General features: G+C 58.8%; 1 protein-coding gene across 3 annotated transcripts; it reads right to left on the bottom strand.

The window, feature by feature from the left end:
* Positions 1-247: 247 nt before the first annotated feature.
* TRMU (tRNA mitochondrial 2-thiouridylase) lies at positions 248-19272 on the bottom strand. Of its 3 annotated transcripts, none has more exons than XM_047741206.1 (11): positions 19116-19272; positions 16517-16682; positions 12796-12902; positions 9380-9502; positions 6026-6198; positions 4542-4595; positions 4391-4457; positions 2985-3085; positions 1674-1818; positions 1233-1315; positions 248-755 (listed from the first exon to the last, which is right to left on the bottom strand). In XM_047741206.1, exons 1-11 carry the CDS (start codon positions 19195-19197, stop codon positions 591-593), a joined length of 1266 nt encoding a protein of 421 aa, XP_047597162.1. In that variant the 5' UTR covers positions 19198-19272; the 3' UTR covers positions 248-590. The 3 variants fall into 3 exon arrangements, with proteins under 3 accessions (XP_047597162.1, XP_047597163.1, XP_047597160.1); XM_047741204.1 differs by lacking the exon at positions 248-755 and adding an exon at positions 762-1069 and having other exon boundaries at positions 1142-1315; XM_047741207.1 differs by lacking the exon at positions 19116-19272 and having other exon boundaries at positions 6026-6139.
* Positions 19273-20386: the final 1114 nt, after the last annotated feature.

The raw sequence follows: 20386 nt of genomic DNA, 5'->3' as shown, positions 1-20386 counted from the left end.
CTCCTGGTTGCCATGTGACTGCAGCCAAGGCGCCAGGCGCTCGGCAGGGGGAGGGACGGCCTCCTCAGGGATGCACCCCCTTGCATGGCCGAGGGGCACCCCTGCGGGCTGGGGCTCAGCCCAGGTCCCACCACTGTTGGCCCTCCCAGGGGAAGGAGGGTGTGGCGGGAACGGGGGGAGCAGGGCTCGTGTCACTCGGCCGGAGCTGTGCGCCAGAGGCCAGCACCCCTCAGGAGACCCCATCAGACTCTGTCCCAGACACACGCTTTATTGGGTGCCGTCCCCGCGTCCCTGCAGCCTCCTCGCCGGGACACCTGTGTGCTTGCGGATGGAGACCTTCCCTGGGGCCCAGAAGAGCAACTCTATACACGGGGTACTTGGGACCCACCCACTAGGCAGAAAGTCCTTCTGGCCAGAGCACCAACTTGGGGAAGACAGGACAAAAGTCTTTCTGGGGCTCGCCCGACACTGTGAGGCCAGCCTGGCTAGGACCGGGGCAGCAGGCTCAGCCACGCTCCCCCCGACAGCTCCACACTGGGCTCCGCTCCTCCGGGCCTGCTCCTGGGCGCGCAGCAGCCACTCAGCCTCCTTCAGAGCACGGGGCCCAGCCCTGGGCCGTCACTGGGGCTGTCGATGGGGCCCTCGACGGCCACTCTGGACTTGCTCTTGCCCTTCTGGAGTATGTAGGCAGATGGCCCCAAGCGCAGGATTTTCCCGCTGCCCAGACACTCCTCCCCTTTATAGAAGACGGCAAACTAAGAAGTAAAGAGGCCCGTGTGAGCTCCGTGGGGCCCGGCGCCGGGTGCCCACCAGCAGCCAGGAGTGTGGGTCTGCAACTGCTGGGCTGCGGGCGTGGGGGAGGACAGGCCCAGGCAGGGCAGCTGGGCCCTCCCAGCATCAAGCAGGGGCAGGTATCACTGGTGTGGCTGGGGGTGTGGGGGGGGACACTAGGCGCCCAGCCCGCAGCTCAGCACCCCCACCCTGTAAACGAGGCACTCCGGCGGGGAGGAAGTGCGGTCTGACCTTCCAGAGCACGGAGCCCACTGGCCAGAGCCCCCTCGGCCACACGGGCCTCGGCAAGGCGCACCTGAGCACATGCTGAAGCCCATCTCGTGCACGAGGGCCCGGCTCTGGCCACACGTGAACGTGGAGTGAGGCCCGGTCCTGCCTTCCATCCGGGCTCCCTGCCTCCCTGGGCAGCACGGGCGCAGGGCCAGGCACATCCCACTCACCTGTCCTGGGGCCAGGGCCCGCACGGCCCGCACAGCTGTCACCCACACGGTGCCGTCTTGGTTGAGGGTCAGCACACAGGGCACTGGGTGAACAAGAGGGGTCTTTGGAGGGGGCCCCGGCCTTTCCACATGTGGCCAGCTCCAGGCCTCGCACCCCCAAGGGGTGGAAGGAGCATCAGCAGCGGGGGCCACAGCCGGAGCAGCTCAGTGCCACCTGCTTCCTGGCCTGCCACGCCAGCACCTCCAGGACACGTCCTGCACAGTGGACGAGGGCGGCCACGCGGGCCTCAGCGCCTCCCCGTCAGGGCTCCCAGGGAACGCAGGCGAAGAGGGGATTCCGAATACGTTATGCAACCTGAACAGTGGGGGACACTCCCGCCCCAAGTCTAAGGACCGCGCGGACCCTGGGTCCCCTCTGCAGGGCCCCTCCGGCTCAGTCACCTAGCGCCATCTGGTGGCGGAACCGGAAGTGGCACTCCATCATCTTGTCCCGGACCAGGGCTGCCGGGGGCTCCTCCGCGATCCAGTGCACGCGGTTGGTCCGCAGCAGGTCCCTGTACAGAGCTGGGTGGTCTGTCCGGGGGGCCTGTGGGGCGGAACGCGCAGGTCAGGACACGGGAGCCCTCAGCGGAGGGGCCCCCACCCCAAGCCTGCACTTCATCAGTAGCAACCCCAACGGCATCCGCCCAGAAATGCATGGGACCACCCCACGCTGCTGGATCCCATTCTGCCAAGGAGGAAACTGAGGCGTAGGAGGGAAAGGGTCTTGTCACAGTCACACTTGACGAGCAGCGAACCACGGTCAGCACCCACCAGTTCCAGCCTCACGTCCTGCTGCACCTGCCGAGGCAGGGCCCGCCACGCTGATGGCTTGTCTCCAAACGGTCACCCCAGGAGCCCATCAAACTCCAGGCGGCAGGGGAAAGAAGGCACAGGGCCGGCTCCCCGGGGCTGTACTGAGGCCATCTGACCCAAGCCCCAGGCAGGGATACCCACATGGGGACAAATGCCGGGTGACGACCCTCCTGGTTTCTCAGAACGCAACAGAGACCACTGAAATTTTACACGAAAACCACTTTAATTTACGTGTGACCACAATCCCTGCTCAGGCTGTGATGCCCACGGCTCTCTGAGGAAGGAGATGGCCCAGAATCGTAGGCAAGCTCTGCCTGTGTCTAAGGCTCCTCCAGCTCTGTGCCCGAGCACCCAGCTCTCCTAGGGCAAGGGCTCTCGACCTCGGTACGGCTGAGACGGGAGGCTAAGTCATCTGTTCAGGGTGGGGGCTTTCCTGTAGGATGTCAGGGGCCCCCCCTTGGCCTCCACCTATTAGATACCATAGGGACACTGCCGAGTGTCCTGGGTGGAGGGAGCAGGGCCAACTCACCCTCTTTGGGAAGCCCTGCTCCAGAGCTTGGGGACAGGGTTCAAGTCACTGCGGCCCACAAACGGCTCTGGACCTGGCTCGGCCGCTTTCGTGTGTCCAGCAGTGGCTTGCGTAGCCATGGGCCAGCCCTGTCCTAAGCACTGAGGGACCTTCGGCCTCTTGCGTAAAATCAGAAAAATAGGATCTGTTCACAGCCATTAACGTGCCTGCTAGAGTGGCTGGCACACGGTAAGACGCTGATGAGTACCTTCCCCAAAGCCCTGCTGGTACTCCGGGGCCAGTCCCAGGAGGACACAGAGGGAGGCAAGGATGGTCCATCTGCCAAAAACAGACCTCAGTCACCTGTCTAAAAGGCCAGCCCGACTCACCACAAACACATCGCCCTTGGTGCCGTCCTTTTCCACCACATACCAGGGCTCCCGTAAACCACCTATCTTGGCTCTCTGGCCCAAAGTATACAGGAACCAACCTACGGAAAGACGGTTTCTCAGCAGCTGGCCCCAGCGCCTTCATATCACCCTCCTCTTGACGGGGCACACAGCATGGGGGGATGGGCAGCAGTCGGGAGGCTCTGGGGGCCACCGAGAGGTAGGTAGTCCAGAGCAGCTGTATTCATCCACCACAGCCTCAGCCCTGTGTCAGGCTGCACCCTGTGCCCCGCCAGGAGCCATGCCAGCTGTTGGACCACCCAAACCAGGGGCCGTAGGGACCAGTCCTCCGGAATGTGCACAGAAGCCCTAAGTCCCCTCCTGCTGAGCCCCCAGGAACCCCTCTGATGGATGAACTGCACAGGGGGCTGGGGCATCAGGGCTGCCCCCACTTCTCTGTGTACCTCGACCCTGCAACAAACATCACAAGACTGGATGGCTAGCACCCGACCCTCACCCCCCGAGGAACAGCACTAGCACAGAAGAGACAAGCTGAGGGGATCTCATCCTGTTGGAGACCAGCTGGGAGGGAGCACCCTGCAGGCCTGTCCCCTCCTTCCATCTTAGGAATGCATGGGGCTTCTCTGCCTGGCTCCCCAGGAGCCCCGGACAGCCAAGTCCAGCTCCCCCAATGGGAAAGAGAAGCCATCTGCCCAAACTGGGTTGGGGGATTCCAAAGAGCCATCAGTGAGCCTGTCCATGTCTGAGTACCAGCCCTTGTCCCCCCAGCAGGTCAGACACATTCTGGGTCAAGACCTACCTGGTCTCCAGCCCCCGAAGGCTTCTCTCTGATGCCCCGGGGGCACAGGCCCACCACTCACCAACCCACTCTCTGTCCTCCCACTGCGCTGTGAATGCTGGAGCCTGATCTGTCTGCCGCAGCCTCCCCACACCGGCCCGGGGCAAGTTCACGGTGCCCCTTCCCGAACGTCTGCACCCAAGTGCAACACCCCTGCCTTGTGGGGACACCCTCTGATCCTGTCCCGTCCTCGTCCTAGATCGGGAAGCTCAGTCTGAAGTCAGTCATGCTTTCGTCAGGGTGGACCTGTGTTCTCATGTTTTCTTCCCCTGCGGTGAGAGGGTACTTTTACCTACAGAGACGCAACACGGGTCTTCCGGAATCGGAGGGCATCCCTCTTCACCAGCTGCCAGGCCTCACGGAGCCCACGCGCAGCACTGGCCGCCACACCCGCTCGAGCCACCTGCGACCCCCGCCCACAGGCCTCCTGGACTCCCGCGCGGATGCAGAAGGAACTACAGGCTTCTTGTCGGACTCTCCCAGAGCTGCAACTTGCCCCACGACTCAGGGAGTTTATGACGAAAGGCAGCCCAAGGTGGGGTCTCACCTTTGTGTGTTCCCAGAACTTTATTGTCTTCTATAGAAATGAATTTACCAGGCCGGGGCTGTAAATACTGAAAAACAAGCACGTTCTTACTCACAGATGCAGGGCCAGAGCAGAAACGTGCCTCCACTCTTCCGCCCCTCAGAACACTCACCTGAAGAATGAAATTTTCGAAATTCCTCTTGCCGACGAAACAGATGCCCATGCTCTGGAAGGGAAGGTTTGCCGAGCGTGAGGGGAGCGAGCAGGCCGGTGTCCGCACGAGAACAGGCCAGTGCCGGGGCAGCAGCGGGCCCGGCTCTCCTCGGCCAGTACCCGCACACGCCGGCCGTGCCCGCACACGGACCTTGAAGGCTTTCAGAGCGTCTCAGCCTCCCAGGGTCTGCTTCAGGCCCCCGACCCGGGATCTGGTGAGTAAGCAAGGCCACACCACGTCCTCCCCCACAGGAGAGAGAGCCGGAGCGGGGCCAGCCCTTCGGATCACCATCCGCGAGCCGCGGGGAAGCCGGGAGCCGGGCTCAGCCTGGGAAGGAGAGCAGCTGGGCCAGAAGCTGACGCGTGAGCAGGAGAGGCCGAGGAAGGAGCGGCTCCCTCAAGGCGGTCTCCTCTAGCCCAGAAGACAAGCGGAGGGTGCGCTGCAGCGCCGCTCCCGTCACACGGCTCTCTCACCGGCTCTCTGCTTGTGTCTCCCGGAGATGTGGCCCCCCAGCTCCCACCACAGAACCACACCCACAACCCGAACCAGTGAACGGAGGGACAGAGATGATGGGTGGATGCATGCGTGAAAAGATGTCTTCCTTGGGGACAATGACTTGCTGATAAAAAAGGTCATGCTCATTCCCAGGAAGACAAAAGGGCAGCAGCAGCCTCAGCTAAAGCTGACCCAATCCCTGACAAAGCCCGACCACACGGAGCACACCGGGACCATCCTGTAGCACCAGACCCCCGCCACGCTGGCCTCACCGTCGTTCCAAGGCCCAGGCCCTTCTTGTCTCAGGGCCTTTGCACACCCTCTTCCCACTACTGGGGCTGTTCTCCCCCAGCTGTCTTTGGGACACTAAATCCTATTCATCCTGAGGCCTTACGTTAAATAAAACGTTAACTCCGCAGAGCTCGTCTCTGGCTCTAGCCCAATCTAGTTAGAGCCCACTGGTGCCTCCTACACATTTTCCACTTTTGCCGTGGTATGTTTCATGTCTGTCTTCCCCTCCTGCGAGCTCCATGAAGGCAGGAGTGAGGAACCCATGTGCTCTCACCCTGTCCTCAGGGGCCATCAGCACAGTACCCAGGACAGGAAGGCCCTCGACAAGGAGGGGCTAGACTGTGTGAAAAAGGCAGATTTGCGCGCAGGCAGCGACAGAGCCCTGGCCAGGGTGTCTCAGGGCCCGGTCCTTTAGCCCTGCCCTCCCCTGGCAGCCTGGGCCAAGGACACCCCAATGAGCTAGCCGGGCCGCTGTGGAAGCCGCTCACCCCAGAGGGAGCAATCGTGTCTGAGCAGCTCCTGGAATGTCAACAGCGTGTCCTACTGGACGCGTGACCCGGGCTCTGTCCTGACGTTGGCTCCCGGGGAGGAAACGCCCAGACGGGGCCCCGCTTCTCCGCAGACCGTGGCCGCGAGCACACCCTCCTCGGTCCTACCTCCTTCTTCTGAAGCACGTGATGGAGTCTATTCTCAGCAGCTATTTTCTTGACAAAATCTTTCGTTAGCCCCCCCAGAGGGAAGAGGGTTCTCCTCAGGGCATCTTGGGAAACCTGGCTGAGAAAGAAGGTCTGGTCTTTAAAGCTGTCAGCTGCTTGAAGAAGTTTAACCACTGCCAAGAGTAAAGAACAAAACACGGTGCGGGAATGAACACAACGGTCCTTGGCCGCCAGTCCCTTCCTACCAGCTCCTCCCTGCTCCGTCGGAGGCAGAAAGCAGTACTCACAGGCAGACCACCAGGAAAGACAGACAATCCCGCGCTTCAGGGGAGACGAGTTCTCCCCCCGAGTTTAGGCGCCGTTAAGCACAGGTCTACGTGATCGGGAAGTTTAATCCCGTTCCCTCCCCGGGTCATGGAACTTTACAGACCCAACTCGGCACAGACCCGCTCTGAAGAGGTGACGTGAAAACGAGCCCAAGATACACGCAGCCGAGCATGAGAAAGCTGGACGAGGGACCCCCGGAGGACGCCGGGCCGGGGGGGTCAGCCGCTCCCCACCCTCGCAGTCAGGGGTTTCCGCGGAAAGCGGGTTTCATTCAGAGTCGCGCGGACATCTGTGCGCTGCTCCTCCACGGCCTCCCCCTGCTCGTCTCCCCGGCAGAGAAGCGCTTCTGGCCCTGAGGCCTCGCGGCACAGGCGTGACTGACCTTGGCCCCGTGACACTGGGTCAGAGAAGGAGGCCCGGCTGCCCTGCTGGGCCACATCACACCCGCAGGCCCGTGCCAGGACCGCCGCGACTGCAAGCAACGAGCTCCCCAATGTCAAGTTCGGCAAGCCACGGGAAACGGCATGTGGGCTTTCAGTGCCGGAGCTCCGACACTCCTCGGATGCCGCGCGAGGACAGGCCGCCGCACGGCACCCTCAGGGCGTGCTACGTGTGCACTGGGGCCCATACGACACACGTGTGCCTGTCAGCTCGCACAGTCGTGTGGGGGACACGGGCTCTGGGGAGGGAACATTCTCCACCCGCGGCCTCAAATGTGAGTCTCACTTTAACCTTGGGAGGGTCCATGACCCCCATTTTACAGACTGAGGCTGAGCTCGTCGGAGAGGTGCAACAGCGCGCAGACGTGGCCTTAGTCCTAGTCCAGCCCTTCCTGCGCGCAGAGCAACGGCCGGCTGAGAAATGGAAAACAGCCAGTCATCGGGGAGGCGGGCTCTGCCCAAGGCCACTTTCTGTTTCAAAAGGAAGACCGGTCAGCAGCGCACACGGGGGCCTCAGGACACGGGAAGCAATGGGCATCTCCTCACAGCTCCGAGTCAGCATAAAACAGACCCAAAATCTGGGGCGCCCAGGGGGCTCAGTGGGTTGAGTAAGCGTCTGCCTTTGGCTCAGATCATGATGCCAGCACCCTGGGGTCGAGCCCCACATCTGGCTCCTTGCTCAGTGGGGAGCCTGCTTCTCCCTCTCCTCCCACTCGTGCTCTCTCACGATCTCTGTCACACACTCTCTCAAATAAATAAAATCTTAATAAGTAAATAAACAAATAAGACAGGCGCAAAGTCTTTTTTTCGTTGTTGTTAAAGGAGGCTGGTGATCTTAAACCATAGAAGGGACACGGTCCGGGGCTTCAGTCACACACCCTCACAGCCTGAACACGGTCAGGCGGCGCCGCGCCCCCTCCGCACGGGTGAGGCCTAACCAGGCGCCAGGCCGGGGCCCAGGAGCGCCGACGAGCCTAGGCGGGCTCTGCGCTGCCCCGTGTGCGCGGCCCGTGCCGCGGCGCCCAGGGACCCGGTGCAGGTCTCCAGAGCGACCAAGTAAAAATCAGCAGAAAGCGCCGTGACTAGAGAGCGCGCTGAAAACGAAGACAGCGCCACGTCCCTGCCACGGCCCCACGTGACGCCGCTCAGGAGCGCCCTCAGCGCGACCGGAGGAGCTTCCCAGGGCCCGCGGCCTCACGTAAAGGTCCAGACAGCTCCGGAGCACAAACCGGTTTCTAGGCGGTGAGCGAGCACGTCTCTCCGTGTGGAAATGAATCCTTTAGCCACTCAGGACCCTTCCATCCGTATTTACTCGGTGACTTCTGCTGCGGAGCGCCCCCATGGCAGCGCTCTGCCTTCTTCCCGACACGGACGGGCTTCCCAGGACCGGGGTGCCAGGGGCTGTGAGACGCGGCCCTCGGAAGCAACTGGAAGGGAGGCCGAGGGAACCTGTCCTCTCTCCCCGCGTCTGTACCTGAGGCCCTGGTGGCAAGTGCGCGGCTAAGGGCCCCGCACCCCACAGGCAGCCGAGGGAGACCGTCCCAAAAAGCAAGCCCTGCCCTTGTCCACGTTCAGGCCGGAAGGTGATCTGAGTCCCCCCTGCTGTGAGGAAGGGGCTGGGTTGGAAAGCAGGCCGGCCAAGCACCCGCCAGCAGCCTCGGGGCTCCGCAACACAGAAGACGGCCACATGGCCAGGGTGGCCCTCCGACCAGGCTCAGTGACACGGAGGACAGAGCTCGACTGGGGCCTGGCGTAGCAGAGAGAGAACAACTACGGAGCTGGGCCGCACGGGGCTGAGCTCCAGCTTGACGGCCACAAGCGGCCCGGTCAAATGACTCCATGCCTCAGTTTCCTCACCTGTGAAGTGGGACGAGCGCTTCCACCTCTGCTCTCAGAGGGGCCAAGCGGAGCGTGCACCCGTCATAGCTGTGCCCGGGGCGGGGGGTGCTGGGTGGGGAAGGGGCAGGTGCGGTGAGGCAGGTGCTCGGTGGGCCAACCCTCCGGCAATCCCACGACAACGGAAACTCCTTGCTCAGCCGGGGCTCTGAGCTCCCTTCACAATGACGTGCATTCCTCTCTTCTACACACAAATGTACACCAGGACAAGCCAGCAGCAGCCCTGCTGACGGCTGGGCATTTTTCTCGAAAGGTGACACTTGGCTCCCTCTAATGCCGACACGCTGCTCCGTATCCATCATCTCTGCACACGCGCTCTCCAGCAGGCCCGGGTGTCAGGCCCCAGCACCTGGGTCCCGCAGAAGTGCGCACACCCCGGTCTCGAGCCCTCAAGAGCTCATGGTAAGCGCCGTGGCCTGTGAGCTCCGACCATGAGCAAGTATTTCCTCAAACACCCTGGGAACCTTCGAGTCACTGGCAGAGTGTAAGGGCTGGGTCAGAAATCACAGAAGCAGGTTCCAAGCATGCTCTGCGGGGAGGTGGCCTCCTGATGTTTACTCTTCCAACACCCGCCAGCTAGCACAGGCCACACAGGGACGCGGCGGGCGGCTCCGGCGACAACCCGCCTCCACACTCCACTAGCTCCCTCTGCGCACCCACCCCTGCGGTCTGACCTGGCACTTTCGCTTACCATTCCTGACTTCAAAGCGGTTTCTGAAAAGCCCTTCTGGCCTCCTAATGTGCTTCTGCTGAAAGACTTCCTCGTCTTCCAGTGAGGTCCTGGCGTAGTGGCCCGTAGCGACTGCGTCTGCTCCTGTGAGATTTTAAAAAACCCAAGATCAAACTCCAGACTCACATGTGTGGCCGGGCCGCCTCGGGAGCTCCCAGAAGCCTGCAGACACCAAGCCTTGCGCTGGACGGTCTGCACCGATGGCCCAGCTCCCTCCCAAACCTGGAGGCCCGGGCGAGGAGGCCCCCCACAACACGCCAACATTCTCATCAACAGTGGCCTTGAACTCTCCGTTTACAAGGATACAACCTTGCTACAAGGTTTTACTGCAGCTTTATGGGACTTTCAAAAGTCTCTATCTATCCACTCATTCACTCTAGCTTAAGGAAAGAGATATGCACACAAAGATTTAACGATAAAAAGTTCATTTCAGTGTCTCCTATACTAAGGAAAATTGAAACCACCAAAACGTTCGGAGAATATGAAGTTAAAACGCCACAAGAACGATGCCGCTCTCAGGAAGTTTCTCACAATGCTCAATGGGGGAAATGCATAATACTATAATCCCACTTTTTTTTTTTAAATTATTTATTTGAGAGAGAGACAGTGAGAGAGAACATGAGCGGGGAGAAGGTCAGAGGGAGAAGCAGACTCCCCGTGGAGCTGGGAGCCCGATGCGGGACTCGATCCCGGGACTCCAGGACCATGACCTGAGCCGAAGGCAGTCGCTTAACCAACTGAGCTACCCAGGTGCCCCCCACTTTTTTTTAATGCACAAAGATTAAGAAAAATATGAGAAAGTCCATTCCTTTGATTCCGGGAAGAGAAATGATAGACGACATCTCCCTATTTTCACTCTGCTGTCATGAACTTGAACTTTGAACTTTTTCTGATACACACACATTATTTGCACCGCAGTAAAGGACCATCCAGCATATTCCATCTCTTCCCTCCCTGTTATACAAAAAACCAAAAGAACCTACTAGAGCATGTATTAGTTCACAACCTTTCCCTGGACGAGCACTTCAGATACTCCACGTTGCAAGAGACTCATTCCAGGAAGGGGCAGCAAACCGAGCCCGTGCCTTGCCAGCTAGACGAGCTCAGTGTAAGAGGAGAGGGACAACGAGCATTAGCTGCTGAGGGCACCTGGCGGGCTCAGTCAGAGGAGCGTGCAGGTTCTGATCTCAGGGTCATGAGTTCAAGCCCACGCTGGATGCAGAGACTTACTTAAAAAAAAAAAAGTTCTATCCATTAAAAAACAACACAAAAGGGAAGTTCTAGTAATACTGGTCTGACGTGAGCTGCAGCTAAAACAGCAGACGGCGCCTCAGCTCAGGAGCGGGCTCTCCAGTTTGCCAAACGCATTCCCTACCCTAAGGCAGATTCTTATCAGGAGGAGAACTGTTGTTTATGAACTACAGAAAAAGCACACTTGGGAACCTGTTATACCTTGACTGTTTCTTAGAGAGGGAAAACCCTCCTTCAATCTATTTCCCCAAACAACGACCACTTACGCCGCCAAGCGTTGAGTCCCTCTGGGAGAGACCCCAAGATCTCAGAGTCCGGGTTGCACGGACTGGCACCCCGTGCCACGCTGCTCACGCAGGGAATTCAGACACGCAAGCACGCCCCGCAGAAACTCCTTCTGACGTGTCCCCAACAGACGGCCACCTCGGGCTGGCTCCCTGAGAGGCTAAGGTGACGGGGAGCCACTCTCGCCACAGGGAGGTGTCACCCCCCTCCCACAGAGCTGGCTGCGCCCCTCCCAAGTGCGGTCCTTCTGCACAGCCAGGCCCTGCCCTGTGTGGCAGGCACACAAAAGGAGGCCACTCACCGGACACGGCCACTATGACCCCATGGTAATCACCCAGCTCATCTGAGGTCCTGTCTCCCAACACACTCAAAACCAAAGTCACTGCACAAGCCATGAACCTGTCGCTCCCTTCCTGAGTAAACGGGAGCTAACTGTAAGCCCCCCAGAAGTGGCCCACGAGGGCAGAGCAGGGCCTTTCCTTCCTGACACCCCCAACCACCAGGTAATGCCAGACTGCAGGCAGCGGGAGGCCCAGATCTGCTCCCCACCACGGACAAGAGGGAAGATTGACCCTAGTTAGCCAACTGGGAATATGATCTCTGCCAAGGTTCAGTTTTGGCATCAGTCATTGAAATGCATCCAGAATTCTGGGGCCTTTGTCTTGCAGGCATCACTGAGGCCTGTGACGCAGTGTGTGTCCCCTCCCCAGCGGCAGGGCCCTTGTACTCTGGGTCTGCAGGCCTAGAGTGAGCCCGCTTCTGTCCCTGCGGCACAGCTGATGGACAGAGCAGCCAACAGTCCTGGGACGCTACTGGACCCGCTGGCACAGGACGGTCACAATAGCGTTGGGGCACGTGGCCAGATGCAGCAAAAAGCCGCACGGGACAGAAGACACGGAAAGGCCAGCATCGGAATTTCTGCGAGGGCAGGGCAGGGCAGGGCACAGGAGCGAGCACGTGGGCTTTGAGGCCGCAGAGGCCACGGGCAGCCCCAGCAAGCAAGGCAGCGTCGCGGAGCCCCACAGAGGCACAGGGATGCCACAGCAGGCGGACGGAGGGGAGAAAGGGGAAGGACGGAGACAGACAAACTCTGCAGGCGGCTGTAGGCAGCCAGCAGGCCTCGGCGGGCGTTGAGGACAGACCACCAGGGGCGCCAGGGAGGCTCAGTCAGTGAGGCATCCGCTCAGGTCCTGATCTCCGGGTCCTGGGATAGAGCCCCACTCCCAGCTCCTTACTTAGCGGGGAGCCTGCTTCTCCCTCTCCCTCTGCCCTTCACCCCTGCTCGTGCTCACTCTCTCAAACAGAATCTAAAAAAAAAAAAAAAGAACAGACCAGTAAAATGTGGCTTCAAATCCAGGAGGGAAAGAAAGGCCCAGAAACCAAGCTGCCCAGGGCCGGGGAACAAGGTCTCAGCAGGAATGGCAAAAAGAACACCCAGAGAGACACCGAAGCCGACTTTCCGGAGCTCTCGGGAGGGCTCGTGACACTCCCGCTGTGACCCTGCCTGCAACTGGGGCTGCTCTGAGCGAAGCTAGACCCGCAGGCAAGCTCTGGTGGCCCCGCTTCCGGCTCTCTGCCTGCGACCTGTTTCGGCAGGATGCTCAGAAGTTGGTGCTCAACCTAGAGGTCCATGGTGAGGACACACTCCTTCCTCCCCGAGACCCTGTCATCTGCATATGGCCAGAAAATTCTTTCTTACTCAGGAAGATAACAGAGTATTATCGTTTCCACTGCTTCCTTTCCTTCTGAAGATGAAACTGTTTACCGGGATTTGGCTCCTGAGTATCTCTGAAAACCTTACAATTTTAAAGAGATTAAATGGAAAGAGCAAAATGACTTACCGAGATTATCCACAGCATAATGGAAAAAACAACTGAATTTGATGTGTTTGTTGCAGACTATGTCAGGATTCGGAGTCCTTCCTTTTTCATATTCACTTAAAAAGTCACTGGAACAGAAGAAAATGATTTTCATTTCTAAGTGTGAAACATTCCTCAAACAAATAAATCTATCGGGGCACCTGGGTGGCTCAGTGAGTTGAGTGTCCGGTTCTGGATTTCGGCTCAGGCCAAGATCTCGGGGTTGTAGGGTTGAGCCCCTGGCTGGGCTCTGCACTTGGCACAGGGTCTGCTTGAGATTCTCGCTCTCCCCCTCTGCCCACCCCAACCCGCTGAGCTCACGTTCTCTCTCTCAAATAAATAAATAAAATCTTTAAAAATGATTAGGTTGAATTACTTAAGTTAGCTTCTCCTTGTCTCACCAAAGCTATAATTTTCCGTAAATCAGGAGAGCTTCAGTGGACAGCCACTGTCAGTGTTTTCATCAAACATTCGCATAAAGCCAGCTGCACTTTCCATCTGAATCTATGGGAACAGACAAAGCTGGACAGAAAGCCAGGTATCACCTGCCACTCCGGCCCAGCAGCCACTCTGTCTCCCCGGCGGCTCACAGATTGTACGGGGTCCCGTGCAGGATGGACTCACTCAAGCCCAGCCTCTCCTGACTCCGCCAGCAGAGGACGGCTTGGAGGAAGAACACGCCGGAGTGAGAGCAGGAACCCAATGACCCAGAGCCATCATGTGGGGCTCCAGGAGCTATTCCACAATCTCGGCCTGGGGACCCAGGTCACTGGGCGAATAAATGTGCCAGCTGATACTTTTCTACTGTGACTCCCATACTTCCGAGGGCCAGCAATGGTCTGGATGCTTCCACGGCACAGGCAGCCTGGCTGGCCTGACTTCCGCTCTAACAGGCTGGCTGACTAGATGTGGAAGGAGGACAGTCCGGCAACAAGTTCATGGTCTCACGGTATCTACTCTAGGAGGATTATGATGCCTATTCCAGGAGTTTAAAGTGAGTATTAAAGGGTGGGGGGCACCCTGCTGGCTCAGCCGGAGGAGCGTGCGACTCTCGATCTTGGGGTCATGGGTTTGAGCTTCGAGCTGGGTGTAGAGATGACTTCAAAATAAAATCTTTAAAAAAGAAAAAAGTTACAGGTGTATCTGGAGTCCCTGTGATCATTCTCCATTGAACCTAAAGCTCTGTGTTGCTCTACTATGGTTACAAATGACAACGCTGACCCAGAGGGCCACGTCACGAAGAGACACCGAGAATCTGCGCAGGGTCACAGGTCACACGTGTATTTTCAACTCCAGCAGGCGATGCCACACGTCCCTACCACCTCTCAGTCCTCTCAGGAAGGGAGAACACTTGTGTTGCTCCATATTTCAATTTCTTAACCGTTAGAAAGTTGTCAAGAGTCTCATTAAACTCCTGCTTTACTCTCCGTGTGTCCGCAGCCCCCAGAACGTTTTCTACGTAACGAGTTCTGAATGAATGTTGAAGAGGCTGAAGGTGTCCACCTGCTTCTGAAAATCACGTCAACCATTTATTTCCCAAACGGCTTAACGGAAAAGGAGTCAGTGGCGTCAGCAAAAACCACGGAGCACAGCCTGTTAGGTGAGGGGACAAAACCCGTCTGCACCCCAGGAGGGAGACGGCAAGCGGAAAGAACACCCACACTCTGACCCTGAAGCCCCAACGGGCCTTGTAACCGAGGAATTCAGAAGAAATCTCGGAGCTGAAGAGTGCTATCAGAGCGGTGAGTGTCTGGGGGCTCCTGGGGGGCTCAGATGGTTAAGTGGCTACCTTCGGCTCAGGTCACGATCTCAGGGTCCTGGGATCGAGCCCCGCATCGGGCTCCCTGCGTGGTGGGGAGCCTGCTTCTCCCTCTCCCTCTGCCCCTCCCCACAGCTCGTGCACACGCTCTCTCTCAAATAACATGTTTAAACAAAACAAAACAGAGTGGTGAGGATTCAGAACGCCAAGATCACTGAGCGCAATTCCAATCACCCACGCAGGCCACCAGGACGAAACGGAGGCAGAGGGCAGATTGGCCAGAGCCCGCCTGGCCTCCGTTAAACGTGAGTTAACCTCCAGAAAATCACATTCACTCACACGCTTTCCAAACGTAGCAATAAAGGTGAAGTTTAAATCCACCTGGATTTCTTGCTATCACCTTAAGCCCTGCAGTACTGAAAGGATGCCCCAAAACAGCTCTCCCCACCCACCCAGACTCAACGGCAAAGCTACCCTGCCTCCACTTTCTCCCACTCCTACACTCGTCAGTCACCAAGCCCCCCGGCGCCATTTCCCACGCAAGACCGGATGGGTCTCCCCACCAGAATGAACGGAGTGCTTGTCGCAGTGTGGGCTCCAGGCTGACATCCCACAGCCCCGTCCAGGTGTATGTTTAACAAGCAGCCCCGCCAGTCCTTCAGCCCGACCTCCGCTGCCAGCGGATCTGCCCCCAGGGCTGCCGCCGCCAGCCTTTACCCCCACTCCACGCTCCTGTCATTCCCACCCTCTAACAGCGGCTTCTCCCAAGCTCTCTGCCTCCAATCTTCTCCCATAACTTACCCTACACTTGCCTCCCAGATTGCGCTTTTCACTAATACAAATCACAAGAGCTACGTTTATTGCTTACTAATGTGCCAGGCACAGTGCTGGCAGCTTTATAGCTAATTTCATTTAATTCTTACAAGAACCCCGTGAGGCACTATCCTCATTACAGGGATTAAAAAAAAGGCTTAGAAAGCCAAGCGCATTGCCCACGGCCATGCAGTAAGTGGCAGGGTCAAGACTGGACCCAAGGATGTCCTTATGCATGCGCCTACCCTAAACCTGTGCACATCACTGCCGCCCGGGACATCTTCGATGGCCACCCACTGCAGAGCCTAGCTGCGCCCCCCCATACCCCAGGTCAAGCAGCCTTCCTCCGCAGTGACAAGAGTCCAGCCAAAGTTGTCAACGTTCCCCCCCCAGAACGATGGGGATTTTCCTTGTCACCACTGCTCTTGCTATCCTGTTTGGGAAATCTTCTCTACTGCACTGTTATTTTCAAGAGCAGATCAAACCTCACCTCCTCCATGAAGCCCTCCTGACTGCTCCATATGACCCACTTCTCCCTCCTCTGAACGTGCAGCATTTTCATATCGCTGGTACCTCCTACACGCCACTCACCACTGTCCCCTCTGTTGACAGGAACGTCCCCCTCCCACCGGGCTGCAAACTCCTGCAGAACGAGCCATGGCCTGTCCCCCTTTATGTCCCTGACGCAGCACTGTGCCCAGTTCGGAGCAAGCACTGAAAGATCACCATTGGCAAGTGTCCCATTTTTGAAGTTTTTGTGTTTCACATTTTCATGAGGCACCAGGGAGGGGCGCCTCCCCTACTTCTTTCTCCCAGAAGCCTCTCACCACTGACCTGCACAGGCATCACCGCATGCCACCTCTCAGGGAGGACCTCAGCCTTAGTTCCCTCACCCAAAGCTAGCAGCAGAAACAACTCAAGGTTCATGAAGGCATTAGGGAAACTTCTAGCAGGTGGCAACATAAGGAAATATGAGGCCGGCTGCTCTAGGACCTGCCATCCACGGTCTGTGGCGCCACCACCGAATAGCAGTGGCCACGTGCCCCTGGTCCGGCTGACGACCACAGTCCTTCCTGCAGAAAGGCGGTACGGCGCATCAGGAAGCCTTCTGCGTCTCTGAAAAGGACCCACCTGAACACATCATTCCAGTACTCCTTCACATAGGACACTTGGTGGAAAGGGATGTCAAGGATCCGGCAAACTCTGTAAGCATCTTCACAGTCCCTGTCGGCAGTGCACACTCCGTGTTCATCCAGTGAGTCCCAGTTCTTCATGAACACCCCTGTCACTTGGTAGCCTGGGGGAGGAAGGGGGCACAAATCAGAGTCCATAATCAATAATCTGAGTGCAAGCCACCTGCCTTCCCAGCTGGCCGAGACGCCCCTTCCCCCACACTCCCATGACACTTGGTAACGCCTCCATCGTCACAGTGGGCTGCAGGACTGCACCTGTTGGCCTGTGTCGCCCAAGTGAGCAAGGTGGTGTATTTTCATCTCTGTGTCCCCACCCTGTGTCTGCATATTGCCTAGCACGCGGGATAGGCTCAGCAAACGAGTGCTTAACGACAGAAGAGCAGAAATTCAACATTTTTCAAAGCAAATAAAAACCACCATTCTGTTATCGAGAAAATAAACTAATTTCAAACACCTTTTCCAATTATCATCTAGAACTTAGACTCTAAGTCATCAGACAAGAAGACAATTAAAATCCAGGCTATTTTATTATAAAGGTTGTACTAATTATATATTTTACCACCTTTTTTTGACTTCTTCTATTTTAACAAAGTACCCCCAAATACCAGAAAGCCCAGTGTTAGCTTTCAAACATCTTAGCGACCCACTCAGGTGTCTACCCCGTGGGAGAAATGTTAAAGAAATGTTTCTCAGGGGCGCCTGGGTGGCTCAGTGGTTAAAGTCTCTGCCTTCGGCTTGGGTCATGATCCCAGGATCCTGGGATCGAGCCCCGCATCGGGCTCTCTGCTCAGTGGGAAGCCTGCCTCCTCCTCTCTCTCTCTCTCTGCCTACTTGTGATCTTTGTCTGTCAAATAAATAAATAAAATCTTTAAAAAAAAAATGTTTCTCAGTGGTTAGGCTCAATGTAACAGAACCCAAGACATGTGACTAAGTTTGTGACTAAGTTTAATAGAGTGTGCCACCGAACACCCTCCAGACTACCCCTGCACGGCTCCCCACAGTTAACCAGGCCCGCCCCTACTGTCTCTCCTCCAGCGCACACCATACTCTGCTGGGCTCCTTCTGCCATTCACTACAGCATGGAGCTCTTAAGAAAGCAGAGACTAGGTCTCATTCAACCCTCTGTCCCTGCACAGAACCCGGAGCTAACGAGGTGCTCGCAGAAGAGACAACCCCACACACAGCTTTAAAAATCCCCTCTTCTATCACCTTATCCTTCTTCTCAAGGACATGGACCCACTTAGGTGCCCAGGCTCAGGCACTCCAGAATGGAACCTGCGCCTTTTGGGGGGCACAGGATAGGACATGCACCTCCCACAAGACTAGGGAAACCCGTGATGCCAAGGAGAGGACCACGCTTTTCCTCTGCTAAGTCCATCAGCATCGCCCACTGAGGAGGAAACCCCAGGGAAGGCTGGAATATGGAGTGATCGTCTGGATCCTGGGGAGAAGGGACAGCTGACCTTCCTGAAGAATAAAAGGAATCCCCGCGGTCTGCCCAGGGCTAGTCTGCCCCATGTGTCAGAGCACGTCACACACATCATCAGGAACCATCAAGGGCTCTGCACGGTCTACCCCGCATAGTCCAAAGTCTCTCGGGTAACATCGGCCATAATCACTCTTTTCTTCGTCCGTCCAGACCCGGCCAACACTTGCATGCTTCTGACCTTCTGCTGGAGCTGCGGACTGCCAGGAGCACTGTCCTCACACTTCACGAGGACTCCCTGCTTAGCGAAATGCTACTCTGCCTCGGGTCTCGCCTTACCCACCACCACCGCCGGTGAGGCTTTAATTCCCGATCTCAAATCACAAGTGCACAGCGCACCTAATTGTTTCCACGGATCCATTTATCTGAGAGAGTGAGAGCGCTGCACGTGCATGAGTGGGTGGGGAGGAAGGGACAGAATCGCCAGCAGACACCGACGAGTGTGCAGCCCTCCCTGGGCTCATCTTACCACTCTGAGATCTGAGATCGTGACCCCGGCGAGGCTCAACGGACTGAGCCACCCAGGCGCCCCGGGTGCCTGCATTTCTATTTAATAACCACGACTGTCTTCCGAGCGCCCTCTGTGTGCCGGGCTCCGGGGTGACGCTTGCGCGGGCTCGTGTCAGCTCATCCTCCCAGCGGCCCGGCGACGTGGGGGGGTCCCTCCACCTTTCAGAGAAGGACGCTGGACTAACCGAGGAGCCCCCCCGCCAGCCCTGCGTTCCGGGAGCTCAGAGCGGAGAGCGCACGCGAGCCACCCCGTGGAGGCGGCCTCACACGGAGAACGCAGCTCAGTCGGCGCCCGACCCGGGCACTCCCCCGACGCCCGCAACGGACGCTGGCGCTCCGGCACAGGCGTGTCGCACGGACGTTCAGGGGACATTTTGGCCGCACGGGCCCCGGTGGGGCCAGGACCGTCCCAGGTCAGCGCAGACCCCGCCGCCGCCGTCCCCCGGGTCTGAGGGCCTCGGGGCCCCCAAAGTCGGGGATGCCGTCTCCCAGTGCATGGGGAACCTGGCGCAGCCAGAGTCCCCGAGAAGCGGTCGCTCACCTCTCCGCCTCAGCAGCAGCGCGGCCACGGCGCTGTCCACCCCGCCGGACAGGGCGACCACGACGTGCCGCGCCGCCTGCATCGGGTCACCAACAGCCTGCCGCAACCTGCGCGACCGCTTCCGTGCCGCGCCGGAAGTCCCGCCTCCGCCGCGGGGACGCCGACGCGGCCCGACCGGAAACGCGCTTTCGCGAGCGGCGCTCCGGCCCCGCCCCGGCTTCCGCTCCCGAGGCCCCGCCCACTCCCCCTGCGCGCGCAGCCGCGCTCGGGCTCGCTGCTGCGCTTGCGCGCGCTGCTGCGGGGCGGGGTGGGTGCTGTCCGCCAGAGCGCGGGCGTGGGAGCGGAGGTCGTCCTCGAGGGGGTGCGGCGAAGAGCCGGATTCTAGGAGAGGGGGCCTTTAAGCAGGGGAGTGGAAGGATCCCGTGTAAATTTCGAGAGCTCTTCGTGGCTGCCCTGGCCGGGACGAGCTGGGAGCTGGTTGGCAGCCCGTGACAGCCACCTGGGCGGGGGTGCATTTGCGGGTCGACTCTGTACCCGCGCCTGCGGGAACGGACGTGGGGGGATGGGAGAGAGGGTGGGGGCTTGATGTTTCCGTCTTGCGGGATGTCCCCGGGGGAGGGAGTGGCCCGCCAGGCCCGTCCCCGCGCGTCAGGTGGCTCGGGCCATCACCCTCGGACTGGAGATGCGGCTGTTCGGGAACGGTCGCGCGCGGGAGCGCACGCGGGGGCACCGGGCGGGTGACCGAGGCAGCACGTTTCCGGGGAGGGGGACGGCGGGCCGCGGAGACATCCGCTGGGCCTAAAGAGAGCGTGGGAAGGTGGAGGTGAGCGAAGCAAAGGAGGAGCCCGGGTAGGGAACCTGGCTGAGCCGAGCGGGCTGGAGGTCCGGCGGGAGGGAAGGGGTGGTCAGTGCGGAGTGCCAAGGCGGGGGTGGCACGGATCGGACCAGGAGCGCCCCCGGGCACAAAGGACTGAGATTTGCGTTGGCACCTGAAGCTGTGGTCTACACAAGCGAGAGCAGACACCCTTTAACTCCGCGACTCTGGGGGTGCCTGGGGGGCTCAGTGGGTTAAGCCTCTGCCTTCGGCTCTGGTCATGATCCCAGGGTCCTGGGATCGAGCTCCGCATCGGGCTCTCTGCTCAGCGGGGAGCCTGCTTCTGCCTCTCTGCCTGCCTCTGCCTACTTGTGAGCTGTGTCTGTCAGATAAATAACATCTTTTAAAAAATAAATAAATTGGCGACTCTGACCTTTCTTCACTTCAAACCCAGTGC

The sequence above is a fragment of the Lutra lutra genome, chromosome 8, assembly GCF_902655055.1.
Source record: "Lutra lutra chromosome 8, mLutLut1.2, whole genome shotgun sequence".
NCBI lineage: Eukaryota > Metazoa > Chordata > Mammalia > Carnivora > Mustelidae > Lutra > Lutra lutra.
Note: the sequence above shows the minus strand (reverse complement) of the source record. Positions and strands in the feature narration are given on the sequence as shown.

Bases quoted from the DNA above. Each gene is read 5' to 3' on its own strand.
- TRMU (XM_047741204.1), bottom strand. From the start codon at position 19,197: ATGCAGGCGGCGCGGCACGTCGTGGTCGCCCTGTCCGGCGGGGTGGAC. The intron at 12,903-16,516 runs GTGGGTCCTTTT...CTTCTGTTCCAG, and splicing joins TACTGGAATGATGTGTTCAG to TGACTTTTTAAGTGAATATG. The intron at 4,596-6,025 runs GTAGGACCGAGG...CTTCCCTTCCAG, and splicing joins ACGTGCTTCAGAAGAAGGAG to AGCATGGGCATCTGTTTCGT.